Source organism: Caretta caretta, chromosome 17, assembly GCF_965140235.1.
Source record: "Caretta caretta isolate rCarCar2 chromosome 17, rCarCar1.hap1, whole genome shotgun sequence".
Classification (NCBI taxonomy): Eukaryota; Metazoa; Chordata; order Testudines; family Cheloniidae; genus Caretta; species Caretta caretta.
The window spans coordinates 675,881-696,136 of record NC_134222.1 but is presented as its reverse complement, the minus strand read 5'-3'; the positions used below and the strand labels follow the sequence as shown (position 1 = coordinate 696,136).

The window sequence follows — 20,256 nt, the reverse complement described above, 5'->3', positions numbered from 1 at the left end:
GAAGTAGAGTCCTGTGGGATCAGGAGGCAGCTGGTGGTCCCCCAGAAGTATCGCCGCAAGCTCCTGTACCTGGCCCATGACATCCCCCTCGCAGGGCACCAGGGAATCCGGCGCACCCGGCAGAGGTTGCTACAGAACTTTTATTGGCCCGGGGTCTTTACCACGGTCCGGCAGTATTGCCGATCCTGTGACCCCTGTCAGAGGGTGGGGAAGGCCCGGGACAAGGGGAAAGCGGCTTTGAGACCTTTGCCCATCATAGAGGAGCCTTTCCAGAAGGTGGCCATGGACATCGTGGGGCCTCTCAGCAGGACGACCCGGTCGGGGAAGAAATACATTCTGGTGGTGGTAGATTTTGCCACCCGCTACCCCGAGGCAGTGCCCTTAGCTTCCACTGAAGCAGACACCGTGGCCGATGCGCTCCTGACCATTTTCAGCCGAGTGGGGTTCCCCAAGGAAGTCTTGACAGACCAAGGCTCCAACTTCATGTCGGCCCTGCTCCGGTGCTTGTGGGAGAAATGTGGGGTCCGGCACGACTGGGCCTCAGCTTATCACCCCCAGTCCAACGGGCTGGTGGAGAGGTTTAACGGGACGCTAAAGATGATGCTGAAAACCTTTATGAACCAGCACCCGCAGGATTGGGACAAGTACTTACCTCACCTGCTGTTCGCGTACAGGGAGGTGCCCCAGGAGTCGACCGGATTTTCGCCTTTCGAACTGTTATATGGAAGGAGGGTGAGGGGCCCCCTGGACCTGATGAGAGACGAGTGGGAGGGGAAGGCCACTCCCGATGGAGAGTCAGTGGTGGAGTATGTCCTGATCTTCCGAGAGAGACTGGCTGAACTCATGGGCCTGGCCAGGGAGAATCTGGCCAGAGCCCAGAAGAAGCAGAAGGTCTGGTATGACCGCACGGCAAGGGCCCGTGCCTACGCCACTGGGGATCCGGTGATGGTTCTCATCCCAGTGAGAAAGAACAAACTACAGGCCGCCTGGGAGGGCCCTTTCAAGGTCGTCAAGCAGCTCAATGAGGTAAACTATGTGGTGGAGCTGTCGAACCGGGCGCACCACCGCCGGGTGTACCATGTGAATATGATGAAGCCATATTATGCCAGGGGGAATGTGGTGTTGGCCGTGTGTGGACAGTGGGAAGAGCAGGGAGATGACCCTTTAGTAGATCTATTCCCTGGGACCAGAGCTGGTTCCCCCCTGGAAACAATTCCCCTCTCGGATCAGCTAACCCCTGCCCAGCAAGCTGAGGTCAGGGAGGTGCTGCATCCGTACCGACAGCTGTTTTCCAACCAGCCTGGACGCACTAATCTGACTGTCCACCGGGTGCAGACAGGGTCGCACCCGCCGATAAGATGCTCCCCCTTCCGAGTCACAGGGAAAACTGCTCAGGACCTGGAAAGAGAGGTCCGGGACATGCTGGCTTTGGGGGTGATCCAGCCATCTGCCAGCCCTTGGGCCTCGCCGGTGGTGCTGGTCCCCAAAAAGGACGGGTCGGTCCGGTTCTGTGTGGACTATCGGAAGCTCAATGCCATCACTGTATCTGATGCCTACCCCATGCCCAGGCCGGACGAGCTCCTAGACAAGCTGGGAGGAGCTCGGTACCTTACCACCATGGACCTTACAAAGGGCTACTGGCAAGTGCCGCTGGATGCAGATGCCCGACTGAAATCGGCCTTTATCACCCCTCTGGGGCTCTATGAGTTCCTGACCCTGCCTTTCGGCCTCAAGGGAGCGCCGGCCACCTTCCAGCGCCTGGTGGACCAGCTCCTGAGGGGGATGGAGAGTTTTGCCGTGGCGTATATTGATGACATCTGTGTCTTTAGCCAGACCTGGGAGGACCACGTGTCCCAGGTTAGACAAGTGCTGGACCGACTCCAGGGGGCTGGGCTGACTGTAAAAGCGGAGAAGTACAAGGTGGGGATGGCGGAAGTGTCTTACCTGGGCCATCGGGTGGGGAGCGGCCGCCTAAAGCCGGAACCAGCCAAGGTGGAGGTGATCAGAGACTGGCCCGCTCCCCACACCAAAAAGCAGGTCCAAGCCTTTATTGGGATGGCAGGATACTACCGAAGATTTGTGCCCCACTTTAGCGCCATAGCCACCCCCATCACTGAGCTATGCAAGAAGGGGAAGCCAGACAAGGTGGTCTGGACCGAGCAGTGCCAGGAGGCTTTCCGGGCGCTGAAGGAGGCTCTGGTCAGTGGCCCAGTTCTGGCAAACCGAGACTTTGACAAGCCCTTTGTGGTGTTCACCGACGCCTCCGACACGGGACTGGGGGCGGTGTTAATGCAGGAGGATGAAAAGGGGGAGAGACACCCCATCGTGTACCTGAGCAAGAAGTTGCTACCCCGGGAGCAACACTACGCGGCCATCGAGAAGGAGTGCCTGGCCATGGTGTGGGCCCTCAAGAAACTAGAGCCCTATCTCTTCGGGCGGCACTTCACCATGTACACCGACCACTCTCCCCTGACCTGGCTGCACCAGATGAAAGGAGCCAACGCCAAACTCCTGAGATGGAGCCTGCTCCTGCAGGATTACGACATGGACGTGATCCACGTGAAGGGAAGTGCCAACCTGATAGCGGATGCGCTGTCCCGGAGAGGGGGCCCCGAACTTCCCCAGGTCACTGGTCACAGTGACCCCGCTCAGTTCAGTCTCGAAGGGGGGAGAGATGTGACGATGTGACTCAGCAGGGAGGGGGGAGTGTTGACCTGGGAATGTGCCCTGGGGATGGGAGACCTGAGAGCCTGTCACCTGAGCCGGGAGGGGGAGGTGACACCTCTGCCCAGGAATGTGAACAGAGGCTGCAGCAGGGAACCTGCTGGGTGGGTTTAGTTGGCAGTTTGGAGGCTGGGGGGAGGAACACATTTTTACTCCTTTATCTTTACTCAGATATTTTCAACTGGTCTGGCCTCTCATTGCCTCAGAACAAGTGTATATATTCTTGAAGTTTAATGCAACACCTTTTCCCTTTTTTACCCTGCCCGCCCTTACTGAACAAGCTATACCCTTAATACCAATATTCCAGTCATGACACTTCTCACAACACCAATTAAGTCATAATTTAGCTCAGGGACTAAGACTTCCAGTTATTTATGTTTATTCCCCATAGCCCTTACATTTGTGTATAGTCAATTAGTTGTCAAGCAGATTTCCTCACTAATTTCCCTCTTGTTGCTTCTATGACCCTATCATAAGTTTCCATGTCTCCCCCCAAAACAGCTAGCCCTCTGTTAAGGTCATTTCTTTTTACACTTACCTTTGGGCTTTTGTCTCCGGCACCTTTTAATCTAGTTTAAAGCCCTACATATCAAATATATTTCCCACCCACCACCCAACTTTCATTAAGAAAGCTGAACTTTTTGATCGATTTTCCAAACACAACCTCAAGGAGACTGGCTTGGAAAATGTCTGCCTGAAAGCTGACAGTTACAAGCAGATAAAAAAAGAATCAGAATGGAAACATTTAGGCAATATTATACTTGAGAGCTATATAGAAAGTCACTAAGGTGTGACAATCAGCCGGTCTGATACTTCCCCATAACACATAGAAGCAGGAACTAACCCATTTGGCCTGGGCTTAGCTATTGTGGTGATAGGCACTGTACAAAACTGTAAGCTACACAGCTACAGGTGACAGTGGACAACTGGAAATCAAGACTCCAGGCACAAGACAATTAAATGGGTGTCCATATTTTTTTCACTAAAAACAGAGTAACCAGCTGAAAACCAGCATGATAGTGAGTCTCTTATACAATTCTATTGTCTGTAGGAGGTTCCTTACCTTCATTGTACGGTACTGGATTGCCAATATTTGCACCAACCACATCAGCTGTTTTCAGAACATCTAAATCCATCAATATAATCACTCTCCTACAAACACAAAGCAAGCAACAGTAAAGACTCTTGACATCTTCCTGGACACTTCTCGAGAGAGAAGCCCATATACAGCCCTAGGCTATAAATGAGTCTTTTGCATACACACAGGCACTGCAATCACTACAGAAGACAGATTTCCTGCTGAGGCACTGTCAAGAAGAAACACTCCATTATCAACTAGAGATTTAACAATTTAGTAAATGCAGGTAGAAGTGGTGTAGATTGAAACAATACAGCACTTAATCAGGAAGAGTAGACAGCCATCAGAATGATGCACATGATGTTGAGATGTAGTGATACAGTCAACATTATTGTCGGAGCACATAAAATGTGCTAGATCCCTTACAACTCTGTCCCAAATGGCATAAAACTAAATACAAGTGAGTGTCAAATAGAAAAGGTGGACTGGGGAGAAAGACAGTGACAGCAAAAGTTCACACAGTTACACATTCATGCATGTACACAATCTTGAAGGTTTGTTACCGTACCTTAATTTGCAATAGAAAGTTCAAGTACTTTACCATCTGAATACAAAACCAACCACCACCAGGGCATGTCCTCATTCACACCCTCACCCACAGCAAGTAATTTTCAGTGACTGAAATCTAATGATTACAGAGTTGGATGCATTTTATCCAGTTATATCCATTTAATTACTACACAGATATTAATATTTGCAACTAACCACATTGCACCCAGGTACAGTAACTTTTATCTCTGCAACCCTCGAACAGCCATCACGATTACATGATGTGTCAGGAGAAACACATGCCTCCTCCCTCATGCACCATACACCTATTAATAATCTCAGAACAACAGCAGTTGACCTCTCATCCTGTATGTGAGATGCAGCAGCATCCACTAGTCAGATGCATTTGTGTGCCCATATCTAAATATACATGTATACCTTCCATCTTTCAGGCTGTTAACAATGTATCTGTTAACCTGGCAGATACAGTGGGCAGACAAGCGCTCCTCTTCAATTAGAGAGTTCAGCTGTGTAGCCAACATGAAAGCTGCAAAAAACAGAAGAAAAACCCTAAAACAACCAGCATATGCAGCCCTGAAAAGATGGCCATCATAGCTAACTGCAGTCAATCCATTCTGGCCACTGGTCCTGCATAGATTTAAGGCCTGCCCCATTAATCATCTCACACAAACCAGTGCAATCACAAGTGAGAAAGTGTGAATATATCTCTGGAACATAAATCACTTATTAACTCCCTAAAGTTTGAGAACAGAATACAACACCCTTGCAATGATATTTTGCCTTGTAGCCCAACCCACTGAAGTAAAATTTATGCAGCAAATTAGAAAAAGATAGATTAAGATGAGCTGCTAAATGGTTCTTGGACCTCACCACTATTATGATAGTCCGTTAATCACCGTTCTGTATGACTGAGCTGTTCTCCATAATTAACATGAATTCTTGGACACACTGCAACAACTCAGAAAAGCTGGATTTTGTTTGTAAGATTAAAATACAATTATAGATCCCAGAATCTAAATGAATTTAAATAAATAAATTCTATAGCCTTCACACACTCCTTTGGAACTTAGTTCAGCAGCAAAAACCACTCTGTCATTAATTCCGACAATTGGATGCAGTTATTAGCCATGCACTTGTAAATTCTCATCACTATGCATTACTTACAGGAAAGTGTGTTCACCCCATCGCTCATCAGCACACGGTAACGAGGTGGCCCATTTCCTGTGGCTATGGCACGGATGTTCTAGAAGAAAACACTTGAATTCTTAGCCCTTATCTGATTTTATAGGCACACAGAGACAAAGTATGAGATCACACCTATTGGGGAGAGCTTACTCATAAAGCAGAAAACTAAGATAGACAGATAACAATCAATTAAAGCCAATCTCAGACGGACTAAAACATGCTTGCTCAGATTCATGCCAACGAGCCTTTCAGTGCTCCTTTGCTCACCTACAAGGCTTCCACCTCTTCATGTCTGAATTGGATTGTAAACTCATGGGAGGGGAGTTGTCAGGCACCTTATCTTTATGGACTCATAGATCAGCATGTACAATTATAAGTACACTAAGCTACGGATAATAGGAATAAAATAACACTTGAGGGAATACTCACAATGACTTGGAGGACAGGCTTTAAATTATTCTCTCCCTGCATTATGGCCTATAAAGGAAGATAGAGGATTTAATCCTTTTGATTGGAAAACATTTTTAGAGCTTTGTGACTGAGGAGATTAGCCAACAAATAACTGGACTAATTATAATAAACTGTTCCCAAAACAGGGAATCAAACTTGGTTAGTGTGCCAACAGCGTGAACATCCTCAAAATTTCTATTCATTGTATAAGCGCATCCTGATACAAGGAAAAGGACAGACCATTTGTTGAGAGAAGCATTTCACCTCAGAAATCCCTGCTCTTTATGGGAAGTGACAGGCTGATTTACTAGTTCATCAATTCTCACACAGTTGCCTGTTGAGCATTTTCAGGCAGCCGATGGAGCTGCTGCAAGTAGTTATACTTCCTACAAATTGTAACTTAGCCAAGGAACCTAGAGTTCCCAAAGAGTTCAACTATTTTTTTTAAAGTCCATCTCTTCCCTTTCCACATGTTTCTCTGTTTGTCAGGGGTGGGCAAACTTTTTGGCCCGAGGGCCACATCTGGATATGGAATTTGTATGGCGAGTCATGAATGCTCATGAAATTGGGGGTTGGGGTGCAGGAGGGGGTGAGGGCTCCGGCTGATAAGTTGGGGGTGCAGGAGGGTGCTCTGGGCTGGAACCAAGGGGTTTGGAGGGTGGGAGGGGGATCAGGGCTGGGACAGGAGGTTGAGGCATGGGAAGGGATCAGGAGTGTAGGCTCCAGGCACATTTACCTCAAGCAGCTCCCAGAAACAGCAGCATGTCCCCTCTCCATCTCCTATGCAGAGGCACAGCTAGGTGGCTCTGCGCACTGCCCCATCCAGAGGTGCTGCCCCTGCAGCTCTCATTGGCCATGGTTCCCAGCCAATGGGAGTTGCGGGGGCGGCAGTTGGGGAGGAGGCAGTGTGCAGAACCCTCTGGCTGCCCCTACATGTAGGTGCCAGAGGGGGGTACATGCCACTGCTTCTGGGAGCCTACAGAGCCACGGCACATGCAGAGGGGGGCAAGCCCCAGACCCCGCTCCCCAGGAGATTGAGGGCCAGATTAAAGTGTCTGAAGGGCCAGATGTGGCCCCTGGGCTGTAATCTGCCCACCCCTGCTCTTTGTTGCGTATTTCTCCGGTGTTGAATTCAAGTGTGATCAAATGGGCAAAATACCAGAACTGGAGTAGTAGTAAACACGCAGGCACAGAACCAGACCGCAAACAGTACCCAAGAGTTGGGGCAGAGCGTGCTATGGGTAATTTATTTTTTGTTACACTTTGTAGGGTTGTTGCTCACTCTCTTTTGCTCATTTAACCAATTGTCAGAGGTGTGCTGAACAGATGACAAGCACTCCCTTCTAACTTTATAAACCTCAAAAATAATAGGAGTGAAATTACGGACAGGCAGCAAGAATAAAAAGCTCAGATACAGAAAGGCGGGGTTATAACTAGCCAGCTGCTCCACCACTTTAAGGAAGATAGAAATCCACAGCCAGGCAGATACTATCCAGTTATAACTTCAGGGCCAGAAAGGGAGGTATGTGCGCCAAGGACCACTGAGGAAGTGGCCATGGAGTGAAAGAATGTAACAACCCAGGGGCGTAGTGAAGGGGCTCTCAAACTGGGGGTCATGACCCCCCCGAGGAGTTTACTATGTGGGGGTCATGAGCTGTCAGTCTCCACCCCAAACCCCACTTTGCCTCCAGCATTTATAGTAGTGTTTCATATAAAAGAATTGTTTTTAATTTACAAGGGGAGGACGCACTCCGAGGCTTGCTGTAAAGGTCACCAGTATAACAGCTTGAGAACCGGAACGAAAGCAGGTCCAGCACAGGCGCCGACTCCGTGGGTGCTCCGGGGCTGGAGCCCCCACGGGGAAAAACTGGTGAGTGCCCCCCCCCGCCCCGGCTCCTCTGTGCGCCCCCCGCCCCCCCGCCCCGCCCCGCCCCGGCCCCCCTGAGCGCCCCGCCCCGGCCCCCCTGAGCGCCCCGCCGCGCCGCCCCCCCCCCCCCCCGCCCCGGCTCCCCTGAGCGCCCCGCCCCGCCCCGGCCCCCCTGAGCGCCCCGCCGCGCCGCCCCGGCCCCCCTGAGCGCGCCGCCCCGCCCCGGCCCCCCTGAGCGCGAAGCGGTGGCGAGCGCCGGGAGGGAGGGGGTGGGGCGGGGATTTGGGGAGGGGTCCAATGGGGGCGGGGGGAGTGGAATTGAGGCAGTGACTTTGGGGGCAGGGACGGAGGGCGCGGGCACCCCCCGGCGCCATGAGGAGCTGGCGCCTCTGAGGGCCGGAGCGGGGTGAAGGGGCCCGTCCGGCCGCTTCCGAGAGCAGTTACTCCCCGCGGCGCCGTGCGCTACCCTGCCTAGCCTCTGGGGGGCCACAGCACACAGGGGCCCCTGCCCCCCGAGCACTGACCACGCCCATCTCGCCCCCCCGCTCCCGCGGGGCCCAGCCCCCACTCCTTCCCACGGGAGGAGGTGGAACCGCAGCGCGGCCGGGCGGGCTCAGGGCAGGCCGGGCGCCCGCTCCCCCGAAGCTCCTCACCGCGATGGCCCCCTCGCTCAGCCGCGCGCTCATGGTGCGTAGCCTCCCCGACCGCGACCTCTTCGCACTCCCGCCAAACCCTCTCTTGCCGCTCAGCCGTCGCGCGACGCCACCCCCTCAGCACGTGTAGACGTCACCGGTGCGACACCCGCTATTGGCTGGCGTGCTCCGTACGGCGGAAATGATTCTCCGGCCTGTCGTCTGTGTGCGCCGCCATGGGCGCCTCCTGACTGACTGCGAGTCCCGCGGCTGAGGAGCGTGACGGAGAGAGCCCCGCCGGGCGGCGCTGAGCAGGCAGGGCCGTGTAGCCGTCTCGGGGCTGGGTGCGGGCCGGGGGGAGCTCAGCGGCCCGTGTCTCCAGGCGCGGGAGGGGTCCGTGCGCTGCCCGGCCCTGTCTCCCGGGCTGCTGTGAGCGTCGGGCGCCGTGGCCCGGTGGGGCCCGGTGGGGCCCGGACTCGCTCCCTCGCCCACCCCACCCCACCCCGCCGCGGCGGCGACGCACGGAGGCGGCCGCGGCCCCGCTGCTCCTGACCCCGCTGCTGCCAGCTCGCAGGGCGGCTCTGTCCAGCCGGGGTCTTCCCGCCATGGATCTGCCCGCGGAGAAGTGGAAGGCGCACGCCCGTCGGAGGTGGGCCTCGCTGGAGCCCGGCCTGCGGGAGCAGCTGTCTCTGGCCGTGCCGCCTCGGGACACCTTCCTCCTCTGCCTGCCTCTCTTCCAGTGAGTAGCCGCCCGCCCGCGGCGCTGCCCGGCCCGGCCCGGCCCGGCCCGTGTGGCCGCCGGCCCGTGACGCCGAGCTTTCCGTCTCCCCGCAGAGCCGCGGACGAAGAACTTTTGCGCAGACTGGCGCTCAGTAACGGGGTGGGAAAGGATCCGAGAGCTGCTCTTTTCTACAAGCAGGAGGGGAACAAGAGGTTTCAGGAAAGGGAATACGCGGCTGCACGAGTCCTCTATTCCAAGGTAGAGGTTCCCAGTCGTTCACGCCGATGGAAACACGGGTGCTTTGAGGGCACTTCAGCCTCAGTTCATCTCCCGGTAGGCGGGTTTGATGTGGGGATAACTGCACTGGGACTCCCCAGGCATGCTGAGGTGTTTGTGGCTGTTGTGACAGATGTCTAATGCGGTTGCGTACGGTGAGCAAGGAAACGGCATTCTGCGGCGCCCTCGGGTAGAACAGTCATGAGAAGTTTCGTTCTGCGCGTACCCTGCATGTAGCCGGTCAGTCTTCTCTCGTAACGGCTGTAACCTGACCACGTGTTAGTCCCAATTCTGCTCTGCGCTTGGCCAAGCCACTGGTTGCTCTTTGCTCAGTCTGGAAAGGTACTAGCAGTTTCAACTCCCAGTGATTTTCACAGGAGCTGAGAATGCTCTGCACCATTCAGGATTGGATCTATGATCTCTGTGTTCTCTAGTTTCTATATATGCAAAATTAAAACATATAACACTCACAAAAACACTCACAAGGGTGTTGAGGCTTAATTTATAGGCTTCTGTACAGCGTATTCACAAAAAGAAAAGGAGTACTAGTGGCACCTGAGAGACTAACCAATTTATTTGAGCAGAAGCTTTCGTGAGCTACAGCTCACTTCATCGGATGGAACTTCAGCTGAAGCTCACAAAAGCTTCTGCTCAAATAAATTGGTTAGTCTCTAAGGTGCCACAAGTACTCCTTTTCTTTTTGCGAATACAGACTAATACGGCTGCTACTCTGAAACCTGTATATTGTGATCCTTGGATGGAAGACTCTAGAGAAGGGCAAATTATTATGATTGATAGATTTTTAAAGCCAGAAAGGGCCTTTCTAATCATCTAATCTGACCTCCTACAGAACACAGGCCATAGAACTTCATCCAGTAATTCCTACATCAAATACATTCTTTGTGATTAAGCTATAGTGTGTCTTTAAAAAGACATCCAGTTTTGGTTTAAAGATTTCAAGTGATGGAAAATCCACCATGTCCTTAGGCAAATTGTTCCAGTGGTTGGTTGATCTCTCTGTTAAAATTTTGCAATGTGTTTCAAGTCTGAATTTAGTCTAACAGAAAAAGGCATAATGAAGTGTTCGTGTGCAAGTACTTATAGACTGTGATTGAGTCATCTTTTAACCATATAGTAACTAAATAGTTTGAGCTTCTTAAGTCTTTTGCTGTAAGGCAGGATTTTCAGAACTTGAGTAATAATTTTTCCATTTTCTGAATCCTCTCCAATTTATCAACATCTCTCTTTGAAGAGTAGGCATCAAAATCAGGAATACTATTCCAGTAATGGATTAACTAATGTAATCTACAGAGATAAACTACCTCCCTGCTCCTCTGTATTCCCCTGTTTATATATCCAAGAATCTCACAAGCCCTCCTAACCCTGTTATGATGTGGAATAAAGGTGGAAAAGGTCAAGATAAGCAAGATTGGGAATGAAAATCTCCAGTACACTAATCCAGTGGTTGGCACATAACAGGTTGAATTGACTCTTTACCCCACTACTCTCCCTTTCCCAGCCCTGACCACGCACATTTCATGTCCCAGAACCCAAGCTGCCCATAGAACATATACCAGTCACTCTTTCTCAATGTGCCAACTACTCTTTTTGGTCTTTGCAGGCAGTGTCCCACAACAGCCCAGAAATGTCATTGTGTTATGCCAATCGCTCTGCAGCCCTCTTTCACTTGGGTCAGTTTGAGGTAAGTCCTAGATTTGACAGAATCAAGGACAACCCAGCAGCTATTCATTTTGAAAACTGGGTATAGAGAATCTGGTAATGGCAGTGAAGTTTTTGCAGCTATTCAATTGTGTTTTATATGCTGTGCCACAACTTCAAAAAAGTGGCATGCTTTGTGTTTCTGAAGGTGCCAGCACTGCGTAATCCCCCTATATGTTGCCCAAAAGACAGCAGCAGTTGGGCTAGTTGAAGGTGTTAAAATGAAGTGCCACTAAATTGGAAAAAGCCATACCTCCGTGGGAGACCATTGCTCAACATTGTGTGCTCTTGGTTCAAAATAGCCTAAGATGGCATTTGGGGATGGCTAGAGTAGGATTTCTCTTTTGGAACCTGAGCAGTGGGTGATATTAATCTGGTTTGTAATGTGTTCTTGCTGCTGTTTTTGTAATGGTTTTTATGATATAGTTTTAGTGGATGATAAGGGTGCCTAGGACTTGGTGTTGTGTCCTTTGCTCTTTATATAGCAAACATAATGTGAAGCAAGCACACTGGCACAGTGAAGTCCATATCACCATATTTACTAACTGTATACAACATGCAGTGCCTACCTACATTTATACACTGCTGCTCTGCATTCCAGTAGCTTTTAAAACCTAGAAGAGAGGGAAAGCCAGTAGAGGTCTTACTAACTAATTAAAGCTATATTATCCAAGCCCTGTACACTAGACCTAGGATAGGTGTTCTTGTGTTTATTTAAATCCAAATTAAGATGACTAAAGAACAAAGTTTAAATACCAGAACAAGAGGCTGTGGTCCGATATGGTTTTAAAACTGCTTCAAACTGCAGGTGCCTTTCTGAATTCCTGCGGAGTCTCTTCACCCTTTCTCTCTGTGGGATGGTCTCACTTTTAAAGTGGCAGCACTGTATAAGACTTTATTGTGACCCCTGTTCAGTCATGGACCAGAAACTTAGTTAATGCAGTTCTAAATAAATGAAATGTGCCCAATCTCAGATGAGGCAGAAGAGTAAAAATCTTTCAGGCATTTTTCAAAGTCATTTAAAACGTCTCTTGTATTTGCTTCCAGGATTGTCTGGAAGACATTGACAGGGCTCAAGCCCAGGGCTATCCAGACAGATTGCAGCCTAAGATCTTGCTGCGGAAAACTGAGTGTCTGCTTCTTCTGGGAAGATTACAGGAGGCAGCAGGGGTCATCAGCAAGGTGGAGAGTAAAATAGCTATGGATCAGAGTCTGACTAGTACCACACGCCAGATTTTGCTAAGAAAAATCAGCCAACTTAAAGTGAAAGCACATGAGAAGGAGAGTAGCCCACTATCGGTGCCGGAAGCACTCAGCAAAACTCAAAAGGACTTGGAATTTTGGGAAGAAAATGGTAAAATTTCAAGTGCATCTTCATCTGTGAGCTTGAACTTTAACTCCTGCAAAGGACGTCATCTGGTTGCCACCAAAGATATTCTGCCAGGGGAGAACTTGGTGAAAGAGGAGGCCTTTGTAAGTGTGCTCAGCCCAGGGAAGGGTCTGTTGCTCCAGGACAGTGCTGAAACAACATGGGATACTAGGGTAACTAATGGGGACCTCCACTGTCATCGCTGCTTGAAGCAGCTCTTGGCTTCAGTGCCCTGCAGGGGGTGTAGCTATGCCAAGTACTGCAGCAAGAAGTGTGCACAGCTGGCATGGGAGCACTATCACAGTACAGAGTGCCCATTAGGGGCACTGCTGCTCACACTAGGGGTCTTCTCCCATGTTGCCTTAAGAACTGTTCTAGTGGCTGGATTTGCAGAGGTTAGCAGCTTAGTGAAGCAGTTTCATGGAGATGACAAGGAACTTTACAAGACTGAAGCCAGAGGTAAGAGTCTGGATGAGACACGAGATTCCACAGCTGGCATGGAGGGTCTCTCTGAGAAAGCAAAGCCTTTGATTCCTGGTTGTGAGGATGATGGACAGTACCAGGGTTCTTACCAAGCTGTCTTCAACCTTTTGACCCATGCTGAAAAGCACAGCCCTGAACACAAGTTCCTTTGCAGCCTGAGCATAATAGCCATATGCAAGAAACTGCTCGACACAGATCTGACCATTTTTAGTCAGGAGTCATGTGAGAGCCAGTCCAAACTGAAAGCACATGTGAAGTTGTCTGCTGAATTGTCTCCGGAGCTGAAGATTCTGGGAGAAGCAATGCTGAGGCATATGTTGCAGCTGCAATGTAATGCTCAAGCAGTGACTGCAATCTGGGAGTCAGGTCAGTGAGAATCTGTACTCTTCTCTCTTGTCCTCGTTGGATTGTCCTTTGGGAGGGATATAGTAAGTGGATGAGCACTCTTAAAGAGATCACACTGCACTCGGGTAAACTTTGTGTAAGTATCTTATCTCCCTAAAACCTCATAATCTCTTTTACAATGGAAACTTCCTTATTCTTTCCTAGTGGTATGCCCAGCATAGAATCATACAAATGTAGGGCTAGAAGTGACCTCAAGAAATCGTCAAGTCCAGCCCCCTGTGCTGCGACAGGACCAAGTAAACTTAGATCATCCCTGCCAGATGTTTGTCCAACCTGTTTTTAAAAACTTGCAACGATGGAGATATCACTACCTCCCTTGGAAGTCCATACCAGAGCTTTACTATCATTATAAGTGAAAAGTTTTTCCTGATATCTAACCTAAATCTCCAGGACTGCAGATTAAGCCCTTTATTCCTTGTCCTACCTTCATGGAGAACAATTGATCACCATCTCTTTATAACAGCCCTTAACATATGTGAAGACTGTTTTCAACACCCCACCCCACCACCCTTGCCAGTCTTCTTTTCTCAACTGAAAGACCATGTTTTTAACCTTTCCTTCTAAAAGGTTTAGAAAATCTGATTTGTCATTTTTATTGCTCTCCTCTGCACACTCTCCAATTTATCCACATCTTTCCTAAACTGTGGTACCCAGAAATGGACACAGTACTCCAGCTGGGGCCTAACCAGTGCCAATAAAGTGGGACAGTTACCGCCTGCATCTTATTCATAATGCTCCTGTATATACACCCTAGAAAGATACTAGCCTTTTTCACAGCTGCATCACATTGTGGACTCATTCAATTTGTAATCCATTATAACTCCCAGATTCTGTTCAACAGTACTACCAACTAGCCAGTTATTTCCCATTTTGTAGTTGTGCATTTGATTTTTCTTTCCTAAGTGGAGTACTTTGCACTTACCTTTATTAAATTTCATCTTGTTGAATTCAGACCAATTCTCCGATTTTTCAAGGTTGTTTTGAATTGTAATCCTGTCTTCTAAAGTACTTGCAACCACTCCCAGGTTGTTGTCATCTGCAAATTTTATAAGCATACTCTCCATTCTGTTATCCAAGTCCTTAATGAAAATATTGTATAGTACTGAATCCAGGACTGACCCCTGCAGAACCCCACTGGATACGCCCTCCCAGTTTGACAGTGAACCACTGATAACTACTCTGAGTACAGTCTTTCAGCCAATTTTGCACCCAGCTTATGATGATTTCATCTAGACCACATTTCCCTAGTTTGATAGATAACTAGGCTTGGAAGGATTAGATTTTTTTCAGCAAATATAAGTAAACATCAGTTTCACCATACACATAGAAACAAACAAAATACTTCTATCAAAATTTACAAATAGGGAAAGTAAGAAAAATGCTGCTTGAGAACTATTTTGATTTGAGTTTGATTTAAGGATATTTGCTTTGTATATTTTCACATGGGATGTTGACAGTTGTGTTTTAACAGCTATAAAGCTTCAACTTTTTGAATCTCAATGTCTGCTGCCATTTAATGATTCTGACTCCCCCATAATTTCTCATAGCTGTGAAAATTTAAATTAATATAAATCGAAAAAATTGCTTATTACCCATAATTTTGCACACATGAACATTTAAATTGATAAAAATGGGGGGGGGGAATGCTTAAAAATAGACACATCTATTGGCAGAATTAGATTATTTTTTATCTTTTTATAATGTCAAATATAATGACATTATAGAGTAGACCTTAGGGAATCTGCTCTTCGTTTGGATGCAGGGAGAAATGATTTGGATGCAAAGATTTCTAAATTTACAATTTTAAGTTCTGTTTTTAAAAATATTTCAGTTAAACAGCAGCTAAACCAAATATTTAAACTTAGTATTTGTATTATAGTAGCAGTCTAGAAGAATGGAACTTACCTTCAGCAGTCTAGAAACTCTTTGCTTTCCCTGTGGATTCAAATGGGGAGCTGATTACCCAAAACCATCTCCACATGGTCAGATTGTGAGCATGGCAGCTTTCAAATTTGTTTAGTAATTATTCTTTTATTATCACATTAAAACACCAAAAACCTTTTTTTTTGCTGCTGATGTTTTGCTGTGATTAGATTCAGTGCCTGGAATATAAGCAAAGTAGGTCACTAGGTCTGATTTCATGATGTATTTGGCCCTTTTTATGTTGTGTGGTCTTTAGAGTCCGGAGACAGCATTGTTGCAGATAGTGAGGAGGTGCGCCTGGCCACAGCCCTCTTCCCTGTCACCAGCCTCCTGAACCATTCCTGTGACCCTAATACTAGCGTGACTTTCAGTGGGACTGCTGTCACAGTCAGGGCATCGCAGCCAATCCCAAGAGGGCAAGAGATTTTCCATTGCTATGGTAAGTTGAAGTCCCTTTCAGGAATACATAGGGTACACAAGTGACCTTTCATCTCTGCAGTCCCTGCAGTATCATGGCCACAAGGGTAACATTTCCAAACATGTGTTTGGAGTTTGTCTCTGTTCTATCCACACATGCATGTGTGTGCACAACCCTGCATCAATGACCTCAGCATGAGACCTCCTACTCCTGCTGTTTATCTCTTACGGTCACTCTCTAGTTGCATCTCAAGATGTGGGACCCACAGTTTATAGCCCTGACATAGAGGCACTGGGCCACACCAACCCCTTCTTCAATCCCATTAATTTCACTGCAAGGCCTCCGATGTGGGTAGGAAATCCAAAATGTAATGAAGCCACAGATTAAATAGGTTTCAGAGTGGTAGCTGTGTTAGTCTATATCAGCAAAAAAAACCGAGGAGTACTTGTGGCACCTTAGAGACTAACAAATATACCCAAATACATTTGTTAGTCTCTAAGGTGCCACAAGTACTCCTCGGTTTTTTTTGCTGATACAGACTAACACAGCTACCACTCTGAAACCTAACAAATGTATTTGGGTATATTTGTTAGTCTCTAAGGTGCCACAAGTATTCCTTGTTTTTTTTTTACAGATTATATATTCCCTCTCAATCCATGGCAGGGTGGATTTTAGTCTGTAGTTAGGTATCCAACTTCCCTGCTTTCTTAATGTATCATCTCTTTGACTCATTATCATCCCTTTGTAGGGCCTCACCGATGCAGAATGAGGGCTGCTGAGAGGCAGCAACGGCTCCTTTGTCAGTATTTCTTTGAGTGTCAATGCCAGGCCTGCCTGGATGAGTTGGGGTCTGATGTCACAGGCATAGTAGCCACAACGGATATATTCTGCTGTTCCAGCTGCCATGCTTCAATGCAGGTAACTTTCATAATCACGTGTAACTTTTGAAATGTTAGTAAAACTAAATGTTCTCTGCACTCTGGCATTGTACTGTGAGGGGCAAGGTGGGGATCTGAGTCCAGGGCCCCTGCTCTTCGGACTAGGCAGAAGTGAGGGATGGTCTCGTTATTCTCTAGCAACCCTCTTGGAAGACTTGTACTTCTCCAGCCTGTCCAGAGGGAAAGGTTGCCATAATCAAGGGGTCCCACTCAAGTACTGTTTTCTCCCCACCCTCCTAATCTTCCAGATGTTTGGAAACCCCTTAATGTGTCTGCCTTGTGCCCTTGCTCTCAGTAATCCCTTCACAAAACCCACTTCTCAAGGAAGGTTTATAAACTAAAAACAGTCCTACTAGGGTCCTAATAGGATCTGCGCATTACTCTCTCTTGCAACCACAAGATCATATGATCTTTGGCCTAATCCTCCACCAGCCTCCTGGTGGTCTCTTTTCCTGTTGGTCGGTCTGGTCTTCAGATTGTAAGCTCTTAGGGTAGAGACTCTGTTTCATCTCTTTTTGTAAAATACCCTGCACAGCCATGTTGCTGTTTTAGAAGTTAAAAAACAACTGTAGAGCTATGAGCCCTCAAGAAAGAGGGAAGAGAAAGTGTGTATTTTCTGTGAAGATTAATTGGGTGGCCCATGCCCTATTTTGGCCGTATCTAAGTGGGCTCAGGCTGGCACCATTGCCAGGGCTACTCCTTCAGCTTTCTTCCAGAGATCTGAAGATATAACACCAGCACACAGACAGGCCCCTTTGTTTAAAGTGTGGCTGGGAAACAGTGCAATAGCCCTGTAATACACTATGGGGCGTAGAGATACACAACTCTATGCTTTCTGTGTGCAAAAATTATTGTAAAGGTGGCTTGGTCTAGATAATTTAGTTCTGCCTTGAGTGCAGGGGACTGGACTTGAAGACCTCTTGAGGTCCCTATGATTCTGTGACTTCCACAGGGGGAAGCTGTGCTTCGCTGTTCCAGTGGTGCTTGTACACTCTTGGTTGGCAGGGATTACCTCCTACACCAGTTATGGGACCTTCAGCTGCAAGTTAAAACAGCACTGGGACTTCTCCAAGACAACCAGCCCAGTAAGAGAGCCAGCCATCTGTCTTGGACGTTGTTCAGTTCATTACACAAGTAATCTTTATAGCAAGATCCTGATCCCAGCCACCAGATGGCAGTTTTGCCCAAGCATTTAGGTACTGCTGATATGAAGCTGGAATCCCTGGGAGCACAAGTGGTAGGCTGCTTATGCTGCTGATCAGACTGGGAGGCTAAATCTCATGTTTGCTCCACTGGAATATGAGGGAATTCAGGGAAATGTTGAAGGTTTGGGCCCAGACCCTATGTTCCAGAATGTCCCCCTGCCCCCTGTGACTCTGCATTAGGTCAGACAGGCTTCAGACTGAAATAGAAATGGTGACCCTAGATAATTCTGCAAGAACAACATATAAAGTCCAGGGCTAACTGCTCAAGGCTGGGGGGCAGGAATAGATGGACCCAATCTCACTTCATAGACCATGGCTAGCTGGCAACTGAAATGGGTTCATGTCTTGTGGAAAAGTGCTTTTGTTCCCTGGATTTGCAGATCAGGCTGTTGAGCTGCTGATGAGGTGCCGGATGGATGCAGAGAACTTCCTGTCTGCAGAGCACATGCTGGTGGGCGAGATTGAGGATCACCTGGCACAGGGTTATGCCACACTTGGTAAGATGTCTTCCTGTCGCCTCTGGGGTCATTTTTGTATGGCTGGCCTATTAATTCTAATGTCAGTAGAAGGAGATTCCCTGATTAGTCTGTTCCCTTTCTCACCTCCCTTCTCTTATTGCAGCCCACTAAACTGACATAGCGGAATCTTCTTAGGAATCTAGTTTTAGCCACAGTCTCTATTCCCAGCCAACAGGGACTGGCTGTGTGACCTTGTGTGCCTCAGTTTCCCACTCTGTACAATAAGGATAACACCCCTCTGTGAGTCTTAGTTCACTAAAGTTGTAAAGTCCTTTGAGTTCCTTCCAGTGGCTATAGAAAGGGAGCTATAATAATCCATTCTTTCTTTGGCCAGGAAAGTGGCAGGAAGCAGCGAAGCACCTGCAGCGCAGCATTCAAATTGTGGAAACTCGCCATGGACCGTCCAGTGTGGAAACAGGTCATGAACTCTTCAAACTGGCGCAAGTCCTCTTTAATGGGTAAAGAGCCCCATTCCCACTATCTCACCCTTCATTCTCCATCTCTTCCCTGCTTTAGTCCATGTCCTTGTGTCTCTGAGATGGGGATGTGGCAGGAAGTCCTGGGCATCATTAGTCCCTTTGCAAGATGTCTTCCAGGACTCCTGGATGTTCTGGCAAAGGGGAGACATCTGCCCTTTATCCAGGATGAGGTGGAGGCTGCGAAGTATTTGGATCAAATGAAAGTTTCCTTCAGTTGGCTAGGGGCTCCACAACCATCTTGTGTTCCTTTTGGCATCCTTCCTACCCATTCCTCTGTCCCACTCCTGTCCTATCATCCCCTTTCCTGTTACTGCTTCTCTGGCATCCCAGGTACCAGGGAGTGTTCAGGCCCCAGTACTACAGTGCTGCTGACACTTCCTTTTAAAGTGACAGTGTCCCAGACGCTTTCTCTTCTAACCCATTGGCCAGCAGATCTCATTACTTTTTTTGTAGACCCCTTTCTTATCATCAGTATTTCTGGTTTAACTGTCTCCCACCTTGGCAAGAGTGGCAATAAGATAATATGGCTGTTTTTCCAAGGGTGAAGCACTTTGAGTTCCCCTAGCTAAAACAGGGCATTTACCTGATAGTGATGGGATGCGGAGGGTGAGTCCTACCCATGTGATCAGGCACCTCTTCCTTCTTTCACTGAGACAGAAATTCCCTGAGCTGTCCTGGCTTAGGGGGAAATGGAGGAAAGGATGAAGGGTGCTGAATGAATGACTTCATCAAATGTGCTGTGGGAAGATTGTCCCCTAAATCTTTCTCTCATTTCTTCCCTCTGTACTTCAGGTTTGCAGTGTCTGAAGCTCTGTGCACAATTCAAAGAGCAGAGACAGTTTTGTCTGTGCACTGTGGCCCTCAGAATGCCCAGGTCCAGGAACTGCAGGAGATGAGAGCCTGTCTGCTGGAGCTGCCCAGAAACCTCCTTCACAGGGTTGAGTGACTAACAAAGGAAGCTGCCATGTGGCAGGGCAGCCATGCAAACAAGGCCTGGCTACAAGCTGGGTGAGCTCTGAAATGTCCCTAGGGAGGGCCAGGGAATCAAGCTGATCACTGCTGACATGGGAGAGGACACCACTGTGGTACTGACAGAAGGGCTGTCTCATAGAAATGAATGTTGCTGTAGAATTTCTTAACATGCTTTTGAGAGCCCATTATGTGTTTTTTCTGAAGTTGTGGTTCTTCCCTGGAGGGTTAAATGTTGGTCCTATGCACGCGCCCCCCCCTCCCCCCATGCCCACAGTTTTCGAAAGCAAACAATAGTGGTGAAGTACTATTCACCTATTGCCTGCC

The 20,256-nt window shown here is 48.4% G+C and overlaps 2 protein-coding genes across 5 annotated transcripts in view; one reads left to right on the top strand and one right to left on the bottom strand.

The window, feature by feature from the left end:
• RPA1 (replication protein A1) overlaps positions 1-8,661 on the bottom strand; it is a 51,583-nt gene extending 42,922 nt beyond the window's left edge. The window contains exons 1-5 of the mRNA XM_048824229.2: positions 8,528-8,661; positions 5,987-6,034; positions 5,537-5,615; positions 4,790-4,898; positions 3,788-3,876 (exon numbers count right to left, since the gene is read on the bottom strand). Of these exons, the coding sequence (XP_048680186.1) occupies positions 3,788-3,876; positions 4,790-4,898; positions 5,537-5,615; positions 5,987-6,034; positions 8,528-8,560 (358 nt within the window). The 5' untranslated portion in view covers positions 8,561-8,661. The remainder of the gene's footprint in view (positions 1-3,787; positions 3,877-4,789; positions 4,899-5,536; positions 5,616-5,986; positions 6,035-8,527) is intronic.
• Positions 8,662-8,779: 118 nt separating this feature from the next.
• On the top strand, positions 8,780-20,120 carry SMYD4 (SET and MYND domain containing 4). Of its 4 annotated transcripts, none has more exons than XM_048824226.2 (10): positions 8,780-9,245; positions 9,341-9,485; positions 11,125-11,205; positions 12,270-13,440; positions 15,659-15,841; positions 16,569-16,738; positions 17,711-17,843; positions 18,344-18,460; positions 18,816-18,939; positions 19,753-20,120. In XM_048824226.2, exons 1-10 carry the CDS (start codon positions 9,112-9,114, stop codon positions 19,904-19,906), a joined length of 2,412 nt encoding a protein of 803 aa, XP_048680183.1. In that variant the 5' UTR covers positions 8,780-9,111; the 3' UTR covers positions 19,907-20,120. The 4 variants fall into 4 exon arrangements, 3 of the variants coding, with proteins under 3 accessions (XP_048680183.1, XP_048680181.1, XP_048680184.1); XM_048824224.2 differs by having other exon boundaries at positions 9,341-9,560; XM_048824227.2 differs by lacking the exons at positions 8,780-9,245; positions 9,341-9,485 and adding an exon at positions 9,589-9,743.
• The last annotated feature ends 136 nt before the right edge of the window (positions 20,121-20,256 follow it).